At 39.5% G+C, this 19,819-nt stretch overlaps 1 protein-coding gene across 4 annotated transcripts in view; it reads right to left on the reverse strand.

Moving 5' to 3' along the window:
* Positions 1-7,983: 7,983 nt before the first annotated feature.
* ARMC1 (armadillo repeat containing 1) overlaps positions 7,984-19,819 on the reverse strand; it is a 33,577-nt gene continuing 21,741 nt past the window's right edge. For all 4 annotated transcript variants that reach the window (XM_061994709.1, XM_061994711.1, XM_061994707.1 and 1 more), the window contains exons 4-7: positions 14,454-14,643; positions 10,926-11,042; positions 10,767-10,841; positions 7,984-10,228 (exon numbers count right to left, since the gene is read on the reverse strand). In XM_061994709.1, the coding sequence (XP_061850693.1) occupies positions 10,037-10,228; positions 10,767-10,841; positions 10,926-11,042; positions 14,454-14,643 (574 nt within the window). In that variant the 3' untranslated portion in view covers positions 7,984-10,036. The remainder of the gene's footprint in view (positions 10,229-10,766; positions 10,842-10,925; positions 11,043-14,453; positions 14,644-19,819) is intronic.

Genomic DNA, 19,819 nt, shown 5'->3' on the forward strand with positions numbered 1-19,819 from the left:
GGGTGGTAAGCTGTTTTAATCTTGTTACAGGGTTTGGTTGTTTTGCTTTGTTTTGTTTTTCTGATGCTAGCTTTTGCAAAGCCCTGCCTTGTACAGGAAGCAAAGTCTCAATCTTCATTAAAAAACAAACATCCCTAATCCTCACAGCTGCAAAGATGATGGGGAAAAAAAGAGCTTGAAACTGCACTCTAGCATACCCAAATGGCTGGAGAAAATTAACATGAAACAAAATTATTGGGTTTTAATCCCTTAGGAATCTAAGTCCAGTTCATGGTGGGACTGTGTTAACTACAGGATTGTTATAACCAGGACTGAATGGATGGATGCATACAACAACAACAACATGAGTATTGTACTAAGCACAAAAGAAAGGAGCAAAGTGTGCAGTAGAAGAAGCAGATTTGCCCCAAAGAAAATACCTATTTACTTGCCTAAGGATATAACATTCTGTTCTGAGAGATGCTGGAACAAGATGAGGACCTCAGGTCCAGAAACCAAAACTAGTTTCCCTGCCTTAGTGTGACCAAGCCAGTGTTTTACCGGATTGCTCGGCAAGAAGTACTGCCCAGATTTGTTAGTGTGGTGGTTTTGCCTGGGCCAGGTTTTTTGGTAACAGGGAGGCTACAGGGGTGGCTTCTTTAAACAAAGATCTGCCAGAAGCTTCCCTGGTAGCTGACAGGGCTAATGCCAGTCAGTTCTAAGATGGATCCCGCACTTGACCCAGGCCTGAACAATTAGCGATTGAGGTAACGCCGCTGAATAACATATTGGAGAAGGAGAAGTTGTTGCCCAGTTTCTAAACTGCAGCAGCAATAGGGAGTGAGAATGTGAAAACATCTCCACATACACCAAGGTCAGTGGAGAAGGAAGGGGAAGAGGTGCTTAAGCCCTGGAAGAAAGACTCCCCTGTGACCTGTGGTGAGGACCATGGTGAGGCCCATGGTGAGGACCATGCCCCTGCAGTCCATGGAGGCCACCGGGAAGTAGAGATCTACTGGCAGCCCGTGGAGGACCCCACATTGGAGCGGGTGGATGCCTGAAGGAGTCTGTGACTCCATGGGAAGCCCATGTTGGAGCAAGTTCCTTGCAGGACCTGGGAACCTGTGGAGAGAGGAGCCCACGCCAGAGCAGGTTTGTTGGCAGGATTTGTGATCCTGTGAGGCACTCAGGCTGGAGCAGTCGGTACCTGAAGGACTGTTCTCCAAGTGGATGACCCACGTTGGTGCAGAGTGTGAGGAGCTGCCCCTGTGGGAGGCCCCATGCTGGAGCAGTTAATGAGGAACCATGGGAAGGACCCACATTGGATAAATTCGTGAGGGATTGTCTCCCATGGGAGGGACCTCACAGTGTAGCAGTGGGAAGTGTGATGAGGCCTCCCTCTGAGAAGAAGCAGCAGCAAAGCCCATCTGTAATGAACTGACCACAACCCTCATCCCCTGCGCCGCTGGCGGGGGAAGGAGGAGAGTCCTGGGAAGAGGGAGGGGTGTGGGGAGGTGTTTTAAGATTTGAGTTTATTTCTCATCTCCCTGTGCTGATGGCTCATTAAATAAATCCAAACATTTTCTCCCCAAGTTGAGCATGTTTTGCCTGTGATGCTAATTGCTGAGCGATCTCCCTGACTTTATCTCAACTCACAAAGCTCTCATTATAGTTCTCTCTCCCCTGTCCAGTTTAGAAGGGGGGTGAGTGATAGTACGACTTTGTGGGCACCTGGCACCCAGCCAGGGCTAAACCACCACAGGTAGGTGTCCAGTTTGCTGAACAGCTCTCTCCTTGGCAGGGGAGAGATTTGGCTTTCAGTTTTTGATTTTGATGTCTCACGTAGCAGTTTAGCATTTCTTTGTATAAACAGCTACCTTCATCCACTTTCTACTATTTTATAATGCTCAAGTTTAGAGAGTGGAGGCCTCCTGAGATTCAGTTATGTTGTAGGACAGTCCCAGCTGTAGTGCAGCCTACTACAGGAAAAAGAGGGAAAGTCCTGTACAGAGGCCAAAAGTGGTCATTTCCAATAAAAGCTGGTGCAAGGAACAATCACTAATAAGAAAATTGTTTCTTCACAGTTGTAACTATTTCCTTTGCCACACTTAAGAGATAGCCTCAGAAGAGGAAATTTGGGAAATATGTTCTTGCCACGATCACAGGATGGTAGGGGCTGGAAGGGACCTCTAGAGATCATCTAGTCCAACCCCTCTGCTAAAGCAGGTTCAAGATATTAGAAAAGACTACACATGAAACTGCAATTGCTTTGGGGCATTACTGTGGCACTGCAAACCACTACTAACATTTATGATATGGCTTATAAGATTAACCATGGACAAAATAAAATCATTTTTACAAGACTTATTTCTATCGAAGAAAGGTTCCCGCTAATAGCATTGGAAGATGGAATCAGCTCACAGCCTCCTTCTTTAAAATCAGCTTAAGGACAACATTGCAATCACAACAGCATTATGTGGGGGCATTTTTGTCAGCATTGACAATTTTTATCCTGTACAAATGGTGGTGTTTAACAAAGACATATGTTTACACAGATGGAGGAGGGAGGTTGTAGTAATGGTGTGATTGAAAGTAAATTGGATTGGTTGAGTGGTTGATGCCAGCTGCCATTTCAGTCTAGGAGTAGGTGGGTACTCGAGATGGGCTGTAGTCACTGGGACCAGACATTGCAAGTTTCCTGGGTACCTGTTATCATCCATTTAGGTGAAGCAAATACTGTCACACAGCAGCTGACAGCTGGCTTGGGGCTCAGGATTCAGTGAGGGTTTGGGTGTTGCCATCCTGAGGGAAGGAAACAAAATGTTCACTGGTGGCATTTAGGGGCACATCTTTTTAGGACCAGGCACACAGCATGGCACGTAGCTGAAGGACAAACTTGGGTATCCCTCCAGCTCTCCAAATGGAGAATTTAAGACTGCCCTCCCTCTCTTCCCCCATGGAGGCAGACTATCCAATAAGCCAAATACAAAGACAACCGTAGTGTTATTTCAGCTAGAACAGCGTAACACTGATCTTGCACATGAAACACCATTCTTGGAGCTCTTAATGCTTTGGCTGGCCAAAGAGAGGCTTTGAAAGGCAAAAGCCTATTTTCAGGATTTGGATCTTTATGAGCTATCATTATTGGAATATTAAAGCACTAGCAACTGTAGAGCTAATGGGAATAATACCCATAGGCCCCATCTTTTTTCACTTAATGATAGTCTCACATGAGCAAAAGGCCTGTTCCTCCCCACATCCCTTGGTTTACAGGCCCTGCTGCAGTCTGGTGGTGACAGTGTCAGACAAGGGGCAGAAAGGACTGGGGAGCGATGGGATACAGGTCAAACGTTCACTTCATTTTGTGGCATCAGGTTTTTCCCCTCGCTTCCTACTCCAATTAATTTAAATAACACAAGTAACTTTTACACACTTGCTTCACAAGTAATAATGAGGTCTAGCTCTTATACCAGATATCAATCCCCTCTACACAGGGGTCAGCATCATGCTTTCTTATGTATCATCTTGTATATTATGAACAGCATGTTAACAAAGCTTTTTTTAAGGTTAGATATGTTAAATTTTTTTCAAGTGTTAAAGCTATGGTGGGGGGGGATGTCCCTAATAACCACCATTTCCCTTTTGTAATTTATAGACTCTTGATTGAATTGTACATGACTATTTAGCTATAGCACTAGTGACATATGAGTCAGGGTCCATTATAGTGAAGGCGGTATATCTATACATACATGAAAGGCTGAAGGAAAAAAGAACAGAGCACAATGTGACATTCTCAACTCATTTAGCACAGACACACAAGTATAAACTGCAAACATCATATTATGGCAGTCACGACTTTGGAGATATACCAGGTGAAGGACTAGCCAGCTGTAATGTACAAGGTCCTCTTCAGGAATAAGCACTGCAAAATCACATTTCAAGAAGCTGTTTTCACAGCAAAGGCTTATATACTATTTTTTGTTCTTAAAACATTTTGAAGGATAGTACAATGCGTTTTCATTGTTGAATCTACTACAGTGAAAAAGAGTTCAAAACTAGTCATTATTTACTTTATCTTTGCTTATTCTGTTGAAGGGTCCAGATATAACTTCATTTAAATAGCAACAGTAGCCTTCAAGCACATGTAATTTGCTGTTACAAATGGCAACCGATTTTATACACCAGAACATCTACACATATGGAGAAACAAAACCAGCTACATTGGCTGTAATAATAAGATTGCTTCAGCACCCTAAATGCCAGAGTTAATGTTCAACCATGTTAAATGGCTGCTATTTCCCTATTATAGTGGGTGATATATCTTCATTGTTTCAGTAATGTAGCCAACAATTGAGAGCTAAGTAGTTGCCACTCTTCACCTTCAGTAAGCTTTACAGGTATTTTATATGCAAAGAAATAGACTCCTTAAAATATGCCGTTTACTACATCCCACTGAATTACAGTGTATAAACAATAATGGTTATTTGCTAAAACATTACAGCACATATTTGTTGCAGCAAAGGAGGCAGAGCCATGAAAACCAAGGACAACATATCAGCTCTTCAGTTTATACCAAGGTAATGAACGCAAATAGCTTAGTCCATATTAAATGTGGGACTTCCGTATGAACAATATAAGGGTTTATAATCAAAAATCTATTATGGTAGTTTAAGGTTTTATTCAGAAAAAAAAAAAATCTTGTGATAATACAAATGAAACCATCACCTTTAGACAATCTCATGTAATGTTAAATTACTGTGCTGCTCCCCTGGCCAGGAGGAGCAGCCTTTTTCAAGCAGAAAGCCTGTTTCTCTAGGAAATGGCTTCCAGCTTTCCTCCCTTCCCTCCTGCCCTTCCCCCCAAAAAAGGAGTCCCTGTGCTGGATCACACCTGCCCTTCAAAGTTTAATACAAACCAACACACGCTGGATTCTTCCTTAATGAAGGCGAATGTGCTATCTATGGAGAGAGGAGGGGACATGCTCTGGAAAAACAAAGAAATATCACGTTCTTATTGGCTACATGATGGTATATATATGGGGAGTCCATAAAGCAGATCACACCTTTAGGGATTGAAAACCACTAATGGTATTAATGCTGGAAAGGGCGTAAACATCCCTGCAGGGGTGATACTTTAACACATGTGAAGACAGCAGATGAATTGGGCACGTTCTGCTGGTGGCACTGCTGGAATAAATCATGTGCAAAGGTTTTGAAATACACTGTAACATATGCAAAGACAGTTAAATGTTTTTTGGGGAAACCAACTAGAAAGGGTATCTGTTACCACAGTCTTCCTTACCTAGAACTTCAAACAAATCAGTAAGAGCTATTTTGAGAAGAAAAAATGGCTTTCAAACATGCCTGGCTTGCAATGCAATCCTATGTATAACTCAATAAGAAAAGTTGCTCATGACAGGTTTGATTCTTCTACTCCAGGCCAGGGGAGCTCAGACAGTGCAAAGGCATCCCTTGAAACGACATTTCAGCTTATTTTTGTAATAGAGCATGAACTAAGAAACAGAGACAGCTCACAAAATTTTGCACCTCCTAGGATTCCTGAGTAATCTGCATAAAGAGGCTCAGTTGTACAGTCTGTAAAAAGAGGCTAGGACAAAAACACTTTTGTAAAGACGTGGTGTTATGGCTGTTGGTGTTTCTGTGTGTTCAGTGTGAACAGCACGCCAGCTGCTCCTTGACAGCTCACCACAGGCTCTCCTGGTAGTTTGCCCTCCCCTTGCACCAGCAAACATCCTGAGGGGCAGTTCCCTGCACCAGTGAGTTCACAGGCTCTGGTTCCCCAAGCAGCTCAATGAGAGGAGGTATGAAACAGCAAAGCCTTACTCCAGAGCAGTAGCACTCCCTTACACTCAGCAATGAAAGCAACGATCCTGACATATGGTGGTTTTGTGGTATTCAGTTTTTTTACATCTGCTACTTAAAAGACCCTTTTTATGCCAGTCAGACATATTGCCATACACTGCTGGCATGGAAGTGCTTTTTACATAAGAAATTTGGTTCCAGTTGTGATTTCACTCATCTCCTTAGAAATGCTGGTCAGGTTGACACTGCTGGCTAACTGCTGGCACTGGGCAAGTATTTAACACTGTTGGAAATTATTTAGCTACGAAGTTCTGTGCAGTCTTAATGCCACAAAGAGATCGAGCTGCTGGGAACTTGATCCTGACAGTACACTTCAGATACTAACATAATAAACAACTTCTACCATGGAGATTGGCACAGAGATATGGTAGGAGTGTGCGTCTCCTCTGAGATGTTTTTGTATATCCAGACAACTTTAACTGCTTTAATGGAACTTAATTTATTCCACAGGGAAAGCTCTAACTCTCCTAGTCACTAACAAGCCTAGTGCAACGTGCACATAAATGAACAATAATGTCAAGAAATTTTACGGCAATGTAAATTCGGATGCAGCACATGCATCAGCTTAGAGGCAGACCATGACCTCTGGGTTTTAACCAAGATACATGCAAACTACTGCAAATTTAAATGAGCTTTTTTCAGCCCCATTCAAAAGCTGCATGTGAAGCGGGCTAGACGAGTAGAGCACTGCCCACCCCACGTAATCTGCAGGAAATGAGGCTTCTTTTGGTAGCGGTTTAATATAAAGTTTCAGAGCAGGAATCGTATGCCCTACCTCGCTGAAGAAGTCTCCAGTACCCCTGCACTCCTTCACTTTCACCAAATAATCTGTTCTCAACTTTTCCCAAAGAGCAATCAGAATCTGAGATGGGTTGAGAAGTTCTTTTCATGTCCATCTTCATTTATTTTCAATCCTTAATTTAATCCCCAATACATCTGTTTGCATTTTGAGAGCTCAGAATATATTCTATCAGGTGCATATGGAGAAACAAGAAAGTCTACATGGTGCTGCCTTCTGTAAAACAAATACAGCAAGGAGTGTTGCTGCTAATTTTTGTTAGGTACATTTTTAAACTCCACTAGTTGACAGCTGGAGTGTTGTTCACAGGCAAAAAGGAGCACCCACCTTTTACTTTACATTGCAGGCAGTTACAGGAGTACTTCACACCTGCCAGTTTGCATCTGCCTAGGTATTCAACGTTTTCTTCAGAATGAGCCCCACAGTCAGTACTCCTCCCCATCAGCTTACATGGCCTATGGCAAAACTCAACATCAGCTATTTTTGTACAGAATAAGCCATAGGTGATGGTGGAGTGGGAAAGCCCCAGTACAGTGTATTTCACAATACCGCAGGATGCTTACAGTGCCTTGACAGCTGTTCACAGAAGCACAGTTATGAGCCTCTGTTTTGCCTCTACCTACCCCATCTGCTTTTTACTCCTTATTAGGAAGAAACATGGTGGTGATTATTTTGCTTTACAGGGCTATAACCCTAGGACAATTCAGGAGCTTAAACTGTGATGTATGTGGTGGCTTCCTTGACAACCCAGTACTTTGCAACTAGTGCAACGTGCTACCAGTGCTCTGCTTCCCAGTTCAGCTTCTTTTTGGAAGCCTCTAATTTTGCAGCAATTTCTTTTTTGGTCATCTCCTTCGATCAGCACAAAAAGGGCTTTCTTTTCCTTAATCTGGCCTCTGAAAAAGTACAAGCATAAAAGTAAGAAATGTCTGCTGTGTCTTTTTTTTTTTTTCAGTTTTTCAAAACAAGAGGTTTCTCCAGGACTGTTGATTCTTCTTAATTTCCCTAATGAAATATGACCTATACAGCATCAGCTATTTCAAAACAAAACAAAAAAAAAAGCAAAAAGCTAATGTCTGAAAAAAGCCCTTAAGACTCAATTTGAGACAATGACCTTAAGTAGTTTCTACTTACCTTCATTTTACAAAAGCTTTGCTTAGAATGCAAGCGTGTTCTAAACATAAAGGTCACACTATAACTGGACATTGGCCCTCATTTTTTTCAGTAAAGATGAAAAAGATATGCTTCTAATACCCCAAGCAGCTTAAAAGGACATCAGAATATTTAAGAAGGCACCAGCTTTTGCTTAGAAACCAGTCATAGTTTGTTTAATTATATTATACTTTATTATTTTACAATATATTTCAAAAACTTTTACAGATGCCTTAAACTGTTCTACAAGAGCTGCAATACTGTCATAAAAGCACACCTACAGACCAAATGCACAAACAAACTGTAATACCTACTGGTATTGAACCATTAATATCCAAAGGGTGTAGTCTTTTAGTAAATAGATGTGCAGTAATGCAAACGCAAACAGATGTTAATGCAGAAAAACAAAACTCTGCATTCATGGCTATAGAACAGAGGACTTTTCAAACACATTTGGTACTGTAACATTCTAGACAGCAATATGAGTAGTATTACATATTTAAAGCAATACATGCCCTGAAAAGCCTGTATTTTCAATCTGTGCGTGTAAACCTGAATGAAAAAACAACCCCCATGATATATTAAAAAACATGAGATATCTAATCTGCCAACAAGCTTTTGTTTCTTCTTTATCCTAGAATGACAATTAACTTGGGCGGGTGAACTTTGACCTGCATTATTATTTTACATTATCATTTCCTCAGCATTTCTGCAGCACTATGACAGCCTGTGAATTTTTTCTTTTTAATCCCTGTGCAGAGGCACAGAGGAATAACTTTGATGCATTCATTCCTTTTTTTTTTTTCTGAGGCTCCAAGTGGTAAATATAATTAACATTATAGCAAATACATTACCACAAAAAAGCTTTGTATAGCGAGGTTTATAACATTACAAGTTCTCAGCTGTACTTCTCTGTATTGGTGTAACAAAGCAGTGGCACAGCAGCTTTTCAAGCACTGTGTGTAGAATCCTCCCAGGTACACAGTGTTTACTAGCAGCTCCAGTATGTATTACTCTCTACCTACAGATGTTTTGCTTTAATGGTCACTTCTGGTCACAGAAATTACCAAGACATCTTTAAACCTACACTGTCTGTAAGTAACAAGGTAAAGACAATTGTTTGCATATGTTGTTAAGCCTATCAAAGCTGATGTACTTTCACAGGAGTCTCATTAAGAGACATTAAGAGGGAACACTAATTATGTATCAGATTTGTTAGATAAAAAAATAAAAAGAGTTAAAGTAAAAAATTTTAAGTGTGGCACTGTGGCAAAAGAAGCATTCAGTTCTGCTTTATTCTTCAAGTTTCAGTTACCATTAAATACTTGCTAACACTGAACACATTTTCTTAGCCAGTCTACATCCCTCTATTCTCTGCAGACAGAGCTGCAATGGGTCACCATTACAGCTTTTCTTGCTACAGTCTTCCCAGATAGCCTAAAAAGCAGTCAGTGGTATTTAGTAATTATATATATATATATATCAGTCAGTCACACCCATCATTACAAATATGTTCTAGTTTATTTACTGTACAATGTATGTATACATATTTGTGTTTACTCAATCCCTTATTTCTTAATCTCAAGCACTCCAATAGTTAAGGGCAGGCTGGAAAAAAAAAAAATCAATATACATAGAAGACTTTTAAGTTTCAGGTCTACAGTGATTCTAGTTTAATAGCAAAAGGGGAACGTCATGCTCACACTGTGAACATGGCTGGCAAAAATAAAGGGAAAAAAAAAGAGGCAGACTGTATTTTTTGTCTGGAGTCAAAGTCTAGAAAGTGAAACAAAATTACTTTAGTCCAAAGGGATGCAGGAACAGAAAGGGCATTTTATTTAACACACAGCTAGAGCTGTTTCTTTCGCAGAGGACGTGAGACTTGAGTTAAATGGATTCTCCCTACCACGTGTTTCAGGTGAAGTCAAACTTAAAGCTCTATATGTATAAACATTTGGTATATAACAGTGGACCCATTTTTAAAACGTGAAGCAATAAAATCTACCTGAAAAACAAATGAAAGAATAATTTCATTGGAGGCCTCTGTCCTCTGACCCCTGCCCTATCAGGCTAGACATCCAATAAAATGTAAAATGCAGCATACATTTGCTTAATCTAAAATTTTTGTGATTATTGCAAATTGCACTTGGCAGTTCACCACACCAATGGAAAACTGGCCCCCCTGTTGGTTCATTCACACAGTCTTTTTAACACCAAACACAAGTCACCAGTAGAAAGATCTCGATAGAAAGTTTGCTGCCGTGCTAAGCCAGCTTGCTGCACCTTCTGGGTGTGACCCAACACGAGACACTGCTTTGTCCTGTTCCTTAGTAGGGCTTTCATCTTCTGGCAAATATTCAGGTAGATCTGTATTCTGCTCTACTTCCACTGGAGTATCTTGGAACGGAACCAGCATCTGATAAAACACAGACAAAAACTAGGTCAAATAGTGGAACTCAAAAGAATGAAAGTTATACGTATGTACACATTCAGGATGACAGGCATGTGTGTCGTGAGACTTTCCCCCATCCCCTTATATGGCAAGAATGGAACCTGCTGTGTATCTGGAATCTACTATGCTCAGCAGACACACAAGAAGAGCTTTGGCTTAACACAGAAGAAAAAAAAAATATCAAAGAACGGAAGCCATGGCCCTTCACTGCAGTTGTGAAATAAAACCACTTCAGCAAGGAAAAAGGTTCACTGGGACCCTTTTCACATCATTAACATGAAAAACAACTACAGTATTTTGCCTTTCTTCTGAACATTAGGTTCTATAAAACTCTTCTGTGGACACATATTCTGACAAAGGATACTCTTCCTTCTCCTGGTACTGCATGTGTAGCACTCACACTCAAAAAACTTTGCCTGGCATCGGATGGCACTGAGGTGTGAGTAGATTAGAGACATAGGTATGCTAAGACAATTGGCACTCTGAAAGATGCATATCCTACCTCCTCACCACTTTCACTTTTCACAACTTGCTGTGCCTTCATAACTTTGGTTGATGCTATTGCCGTTGCCAATGCCTAGATGTACACAGAAAAGAAACCAAGGGCTTAGTGTGACAGAATGCAATAATGGGAGGGTCTCAACGGGTATTGAGCGCTTACCTCTGCTTTTAAGTCTGAGCGAATTCGGACCACACACCTTTGAACAGCCATTTGAAAGGTAAAACTAATAACACCTTTGATTTTCAACAAGGCTTCTTCACAGAGGTTCCTTCGAGACTGAAAAACAAACAAAAGCCACACAACTAAAGACCTTTTGTAAGGTATCATGTGAAAATGTTCATAATGTTCATGTTAATAATTCCTGCATGTCTGAGGGCAGGTGGTTACTCAACCACGTTGTTGTAAAAGAAAAACTAAGACAATTTTAGTGCACAAATATTAGACTCTCTTGCCACAGAAAAAAAAAAGAAAAATAAGAAAATGCTTACACTTTAGAAGTCAAAGTAGGATGGAATCAACTGTAAATAATTAGAGAAAAGTGCTGAAAAGCAAAGAATGTTTTTCTCCGTATGATCAGCTAAACAGTCCCCTCTGGTTAAGTTCTGATTGAGTGAAGTGCTCATTGATGAGTAGTCAGTGTTTAAGTTGCTATTTATCAGACACCTTGCCTCCATACTGACTGAATGCATCAAAGCAGCTGTTGTATCTTTCAGCTGCTTCATCTGTGGCAGCTCACAGACACTAGTGCACAGAGTAAGCGTAATTCTTATTTCAAAGGGAAAATACTGGCTTGATAACCCAAAGAATGTTATGTTTAAAACAAGTGACATCACCTACTGTGCTGTAACATTACATTGACCTGTACTAGTTGCATTTGTTTTACATTATCTTACAGTGTTCTATTTTTTTCCTTTTAATATTTGCACAAGAAGGTTGTAATAAAAGGATTAAAGTATACTTGGAGAGGCTGCTAACTCATAAGGCGAAGAAAAAGATTCACTGTACCAGAAATAAAATGACAGCCTTACACAGGTTCAAAATAATGATGTAGCTAACATTTACTGCAAGTTTCTGCGAGGTTCTAAATACGAAGTTATTTCAATGCATATTCATATTAGCTATCAAATAATCATTGGTCAGTATTTGGGACAGTTTCATGCACAAGTCTACTGAATTATTTTAAACTCTGGAAGAACAGAGTGAGGGTTTTATCCATTTAGTGCATATATTAAGGCAATTCATGTAAGTTTACATATTGAAACAATAACCATTTCAGAGATTTACAAAAATAACTTTGCTGGATAGGTATCTTTCCTATACACAGGAAATATCTGATGGAAAGATGACAGGCATGAGCAAAAGTTGAAACTACTGTTGGACACAAGAAGCAACATTTTCACAGCTCATTAGACTAAATTCACACTTACATGGGTGCATTACAGTTCTGGGACAGAATTTGGCTTTTTACTCCGAGTTCCTAGGTTAAACCACAGTCATCTCAGTTTAATACAAAATGAGGCTTTCAGTGAATCATATCTTAGTGATAAAATTTACCAAAGTCTGCCCAGTCTCCTTAAAAAGCTGAAAGCTTGGCAGCCACTGGCCTTGCTGTACAAATGTCTTGTGCAAAGTATGTCTAATTATGGCAGTTAGACACAAACCCCAGCAATACAAATCTAGGTATCTTTCTGTATGCTACTCCTGAAGCATGGGCACAGGGTAGAGGGTAGGACAGGTGAAATTTAGGTTATTTTCTTGCATGCTGAACCCTGATTACCATATCTCAACAAATGCTGCTAACGTGTATAGACTAAAAAACTCATTGAGGGTGATGCCACAGGCTCCTGAAGTACTGCTTCATTCTTCCCTTTTTCAAGCTTAGCATCAAATTCGATAATTAAATCTTAAAATAAAAACATCCAACTCCAAGCTAAATGACAAATGACCTTTCACTCTCCCTTCCTGAAATAATCAATATCTACTATTTGATGTTTAAAAATCCTCGAGCACTTGGAGGATTTGTAATCGTTCCCAACAGCAGCTTCTCGTTTCAAATCCAGAAGACGAAATGGAGGTAGCCTGAGAACATAGCACTTCGAGTCATGCATTTGCTTACTGTGCCCTTCACACTCATGGGAGCCACCCAACACTCTTTGTTAAGCTGGGAATAAACTGTTGAATGAAACTGCTGCTTTTATTGTTCACAACCTTCATCATCCTCCCAGTCCCACCTTATTATGACATTGAAAAGAACAATATAGGGATGTTTAACTGGTGGGCAAGCCCTGGAGTATCACTAATATCTCTTTAATCATCTGGTGAAATACAGAGCTATGTACACTGTACACAGCCATCTCCAGACAGTACACAAACAGATTTTTCTTTTCTTCAATGAGCTAAGAAAACATCCTGGTGTGCTCTAGACAGCTACAGAGGCCTGCAGTTTTGCTCCCTGGAGCCAAATATCTAAATGTCCTGCTTTTTTTCAAGAATACCTTTGCCTCAGCATTTAAGACAGAAACTCCACCAATCTCCCTAAGTTCCATTTGTCAAAGAACACAAAGAAACACGTTTAAGACAGAATCAGACTATAGCCAGAATATCTAAACTCAAAAGTAGAAGTGGATGAGGTTTCTTGCTCTGAGTTACCTGTGAACAAACAAATCAACTACAAGCTTAAAAACCAAAACAAACTTCACAGGAGACAACCAATTGGACTGAAGTAAAAAACCCCAAAACTTGAGTACAAAAGTCCAACGGTGTTGACAAATTACTGCTTTTCGAGACAGAGCAAGTGCTGTAAGGACAAAACCTTAAAGAAATATTTCCTTTGTATAAAGTGAGCTAGAGCAGCATGTTATTTCTAAAGGAATTAACTATGATCTTTTGAAAACAGTACGACGGGTATACTGTTGATAAACTGGACTGTGGACACGCTTACTTGGCAAAATGTAAAGCAACAAAGCAAAAGATCAGGTTTGATCATTTAAAATGGTACAAAACTGAAGATACAGAGTCCGGAGGGCACTTGTGGATAACATGCTTAAACAGTCTACATGCTGTTTGGCAGCCGTAAAAAGGCAAACATGGCCCTGGGGTGTTATCTACAGGGGTATGGTAGATAAATCCGTAGAAGTTATTCTGACATTACATAAAGACTCAGTGAGACCTCATTAACTCAAATGCCATTCTGGTCACTACAGGAGAAAAGATCTTACAGACAATGAAAAGATGGAGCAAAACCAGCTCAAAAAAAATATTGCATTTCTAATCTGAGAGTAATTAAAAAAAAAGTCTGAAATCTCTCATAACTACAATGAAACTTTAGATTCACACACCAAAACAAGCACATGATATTTTTAAGTGAAACTGATGAATGTTCCTTGTTTACTCCATTCTCTCTTGAAAGAAGAAAGAAAATTAGGACAGAGGGAATTAGAATGGTTTTTTAGAGCAATTAAAAAGCCATCAAGAAAAATGCCTTAAGAAAACTCATCATCTTTAGGCACTCTGAATGAGCTCAATTTATACAAGATTTTGTATGTATCTTGTGATCCCAAATACAGTTCACAGAAACTGCAGATAACTGACAGTCCCACTCAAGTCGCCCAAATCCACTATTTTTGTGGGCAAAATACATCTCAGTACATCATGCCTCACTTTGGTAAACGCTGAAGGTTTCCTTACCGAATCATCAAGGCCATCTATATGCAAAACCACCGTCTTGGCACGTTTGTTCGTGCTGCCGAGGAAAAACTGTGCTTTCCGCCGACGGTAATTCATCTCATTCACATTGTCCATGTCTGACATGTTAGAAGACTGAAGGATATCGTAGACTTCAGAAGCTAAAAGTTTCGTCTCTCCCGGTGTAGTGGTCCTTAAAGAAAAAGGGGATTAAGATTTTGAAATATTTGTTTTTACATTCATACTCCAAACAGCTGCTGTTTATGCCCTTGCAACTAGAATACTCCACGTGCTGAAGAAATGCAATTATACAGCCAGCATAGTGCAAAAATTTTAAAAGGGGAGAGGATAAATCAGGTAGAAGTATTTCCTTTCCCATACTCCAGTTTTTACATCAATCTGTTAATTCTAGTATCATTATAAACAAGTCTGTGTTCTCAAACAGCATGAAGAGTTTGCATCATTTTGGCAACTACGAACTGAATATGGTAGTACCTGCTCTGTGAACCACTGTTACTTTGCTTGTATCAAGCTTTTTTCCCCTTTTAAACATAAGATCTCCTACTGCCTTGCGATACGTTTCGTTTCCCCCCATTTGCCTCATAACATAAATTATTTTTATTATCTGTAGAACTGTGATATTTCCAAATGTTCTCTTCTCCAAAGTTACTGAGCATCAACACCAGAGTCCCAGATTTTCTTGAAGAATCCAAAGGTTATTTCTGATTAGACTAAAATTTATGGTATGAACTACGTGATAGCATTTTTTTTAGACAGAAAAAATTGTAGATAATAGATCAAACATATATTAATGTCTTATGATTAATGAAAATTAATTTTAATAGGGTACTAATATAAATCTGTTGTCCAAATTCAGTCCTGTTTTAATTATGCCAGTGATTTAAAGCTATGTGCAGAAACAAAATTATTACCACATCAACTTGAGATTAATCTTGAAATGATGAACAACTGCTTCGCTGCTTTGTTTCGCAGACACTAAATAAGTAAAAGTACCTTTAGGTACACGTTTTCCATCCTACCATATGGATAAGAACAAACACCAAAGCAAGCATGTTTAGAGCTCTCAGCTTGTGGGGGTCCCAACTAGCCTTTTTGATTTTTTTTCCCTTCTCTACATCTTGTTTTGAACAGCATCCATTTGGAGAGGAAAACATGAGTTCTTGTGTGATCATTTGGTACACTGATAGCATTCAAAAGAAAAAAGAAGGTAGTAAGCAAACAACCAAGACCTAAAATAGGAAAGCATTTCAGCATACGTTCAGTTTTGAATACATGCTTACATATGGCTTTCCTACAGTAAAAAAATATGCTTATGCTACTTCATAGAAACAAGTGCTGGTAACCCACAAAGACTTCAACTTCAATCTCCCATAATTTATTAGATAACAGATGATAAAGTCATACAAGCTGATGTCTTGAGATAGTAATAAATTAGCTTGTGCAAAAGTGACATCAAGCTACTAAGAAATCTACACACCCGTCAATTTTTGCAAATTCTTCCAACAACAACAAAAATCCTGTTCATATCAAGTGATTTAGAGGACTTGTTTGTTTTCAAGTTGAAATACAGATAACTAAGTGCACTATTGAAAATGTCACTCTCCCACTGACAGAACCCACTATGCTGTTGGTAAAGAGTTTTTGCTCGAATACAACTGCACTATTGCAGAGTTTAAAACAATCTGCAAAACAAGTAAGAAAGAAAATACTCTTAATATTGTCCATAATATATATGTGTGTGTATATATATATACACACACACATACACAAAAAAAAGACAATCTAAAGTTATCACTATGTCAGTAATTACAAAATATGCAAGGGCCCGAAGTAAAAAATTAACAGTGACTTTCAGACATGTTTTGTGCTCCCAACATTAGAGTTGACATAGTTCTTGGAAAGTTAATGACCTAAGATTATCTGTATTACTGAAACAACCTGTTGATTTGAAAACACAAATATAAAGATGATCTTATTCAATACAAGTATTCTAAGGTGTTTCATAGTATCACAGAATGGTAGGGACCTTTAGAAACCTTCTAGTCCAACCTCTGTTAAACAGGTCAACCTAAAACAAGTCCATATGGGCAAATGTTAATTAAGCACATTCATGCACACAACGAGCTACTGGGATATTTCCTCCATTTTTCCAAATAGAGGATTATTACCTACTACTAAATTACAGATGATAAGTCTAGTAACTCTTCTTACATTAAAAAAAAAATCCTAACCACAGTACTTTAATCTTACACAAAGTGAAACTGTTGTAAAATAACTGTAATAAGTAGCAGCATGAAACTCAGACACCACAGAGACAAGAACAATGGATGTCACATAAGAATATCAGATTGCAAAACAATAATCAGTTTTATTCTGCAGAAATGCAATATGACTCTTTCAGCAACTTGGTTAAAACAAAGATGTACAAAATCCCACAAAAAGCCTTCTACCGTTAAAGCATACTGGTAAAATGTCTGAATACACATTGTGCATAAATCTGTTACTCTTTCCATTAAAGTATACATAATGTATACAACAGCTACAAAAAGAAAAGAAACCTTTTATCTAGACCAATATTAACGACGAGATGATGAAACCCTGGAACATGTTGCCCAGAAAGGTGGTAGATGCCTCATCGTAGAAACATTCAAGGTCAGGCTGGACGGGTCTCTGAGCAACCTGATCTAGTTCATTGCAGATGACCTTAAACATCCTTCCAATCCAAACTAACCTATGATTCTATGATGATTATATTATCTTCCAGGAAGAAAGTAGCCATCTGGAATCAAGTGGAATAAAAAAGTCTCTATTGTAAAACCAAGATGACATTCAACAGGGATTTTGTTTCTTTATATACTATATTAGTAATGAAAAGATAAATACAGTAAAACTGCATGTGAAATTAAAACACAGTGGAATAGTGGAAGGTTGGGGGGTTTTTTTTATAAGGATAACAGATGGGTTGTGGTTTTGTTGCTTGAGAAAAAAAAAAAAAAAAAAAAGCAATCTGAAGAGGGTTCTGAGGGCCCTGACAAAGTCCCTTCCAGCATGTCACCAGTTTCAGATACTGCTGCTCACAGCTGTCTGAGCCAGCCTCCTGCCACCATCAGAGCAGCAGAAAGAAACTCTTGCTCATATGTCTGCCACCCTTGCTCACACTCCAGTATACTGCTTTTCACCACTGAAGGTGCAGGTATACACCACAAAGTTACTACAAAGGCAGAGATTGTTTAAGAACAATCAATCACTGGAACAGCCTCCCAAGAGATATCGCAGTCTCCATTGCTGGAGGTCTTCAAGGTGTGATTTAACGGGGCACTTGGTAGTCTCAACCAGGCTCCCTTTCCCTGGAAAGGCTGAACCAGATTATCTTTTGAAGTCCTTTCCAGCTTGAGCTGTTCTACCATTTTATAACTAGTGTTCTGCTACTCTGTTAGGGAAGTGGTAGTCTGTAGTTAGAGCAGAGTAACAGTTGGTAAGAGTTGGTTACCATCTCTTTCAGAGGCAGTAACATTTCACATTACTTCAGCAAGATTCAGAAGATGCCTGTCAGAAATCCAAACCTTTAATTTTTACTGTCTTCTTGAATTCTTGTCATTCTAGATAGCTGCCTGTCCTTCTGTTATGTTCACCCAAGGCTGGCTGTATAAATAATACAAACAGAGAAGCCAAGTGATATGTGCTGTATTTGCCACAAGAGTATACAATAAATAGTTCTCATTTTCTTCAGAATTAAAAATAACTAGAACTCCAAAGGTATATGTGATGAAGGCTGAGTATGCATGCCTGGAAAGAATTTTTAAGTGGCATATAGCATTATGGCTGTACAACTAATGTGTGACTTAAGTATACACAGAGCATCATAAACAATAACAGAAGAGCTCCAATGATCTTCCCAGATTTATATAGTGGATTTTTCCCTTTGGAGAAAGATAAGGTATAAATATGTTTATAAATATACATATATAAAAACTATATATATATATGAACACTACCTTATTTTTAAAGCTATTTTATGTATATATTTGAAAATAATTCTATATGTACCTATACATATGTGTACATTACATACACACTCTTGTATCAGAACAAACAGATGGAACCATAACCCTGCTCAAAGGACAGCAGACCCTGTGCACAGCCACAGAAACAATTACACACATTTCCTTATTGGCATATATTTCACTCTAAAGACACATTAGTCAAGCAGATAAACATACTATAATGGAATTTCATTACAGCGTTTCTACTGAGTTTATAACCCAGAGACAGGAGGTTTTAAAATTACAGATGGTATTGTTCTTTACCAGAGATTCAACTACAATCCAGATCCTATAAAAAGGAGATTTGTGTAGCTTAACCCCAAGAGTCTCACTTCCACAGGGACGCTGGCTTTTCGTTTTACTTGCTGTTTGTCCACTACCCACAAGACATCAGTTAATTACCCATTCATGAAATTTCAAGGCTCTTGGTAATCTTTCAATGATCATTTCAACCCCTTGGAAGGTGATGGAACAAACTGGAAACCTCTAAGCGCATGAAGGACAAGAAGATGCCCAGGAAAAGCAAGCATGGACTTACAAAGAGGAAGTCATACCTGACCACCTTGACAGTCTCCTAGAATGAAATGACTGGTTTCATAGCTGAGAGGAGAGCAGTGGATAATGTCTTTTGACATTGTCTCCTACCCAATCCTCACAGAGAAGCTGATGAAATATGGACTTGGTGATGAACAGAGAGCACGGTGGAGTGAAAACCAGCTAGATAGCCAGGACCAGAATGTGGTGATTAGGGCAACAAAATCTAGCTGGAGGCTAGCATCCAGCAGTGCACCCTATGGGTCAATCCTGGATCCAATTCTGCTCAACATCTTCATCGATGATTTGGATGATAGGGCAGAACATGAGCCGACAATGTGCCCTTGTGGCTAAGAAGGCTAATGGTTTCCTTAGCTGCAGTGTTGCCAGCAGGTCCACGGAGGTGATCCTGCCCCTCTCCTCAGTATCACTGAAGCAGCACCATGAGTATACTGGGTCCAGGCCTGGGCTCCCCAGTACACAAGAGAGATGGATATGCTGGGAGTTCAACGAAGGTTTATGAGTTGGTGAGGAAAGGCTGAGATAGTTCTTCAGGGAGTATTGTACCAATGCATATGAACATCTGAAGGGAGGGAGCCAGGTCCTTTTCAGTCGTGCCCAGTGCTGGAACCAGAGGAAGTGGGCACAAACTGAAACACAGGAGTCTCCCTCTCAACGTCAGGAAACACTTTTTCACTGTGAGGGTGACCAAGCACTGCCACAGGTTGCACAGGGAGGTTATGGAGTCTCCCTCCTTGGAGATACTCAAAA

This window comes from Colius striatus, chromosome 4, assembly GCF_028858725.1.
Source record: "Colius striatus isolate bColStr4 chromosome 4, bColStr4.1.hap1, whole genome shotgun sequence".
Classification (NCBI taxonomy): Eukaryota; Metazoa; Chordata; class Aves; order Coliiformes; family Coliidae; genus Colius; species Colius striatus.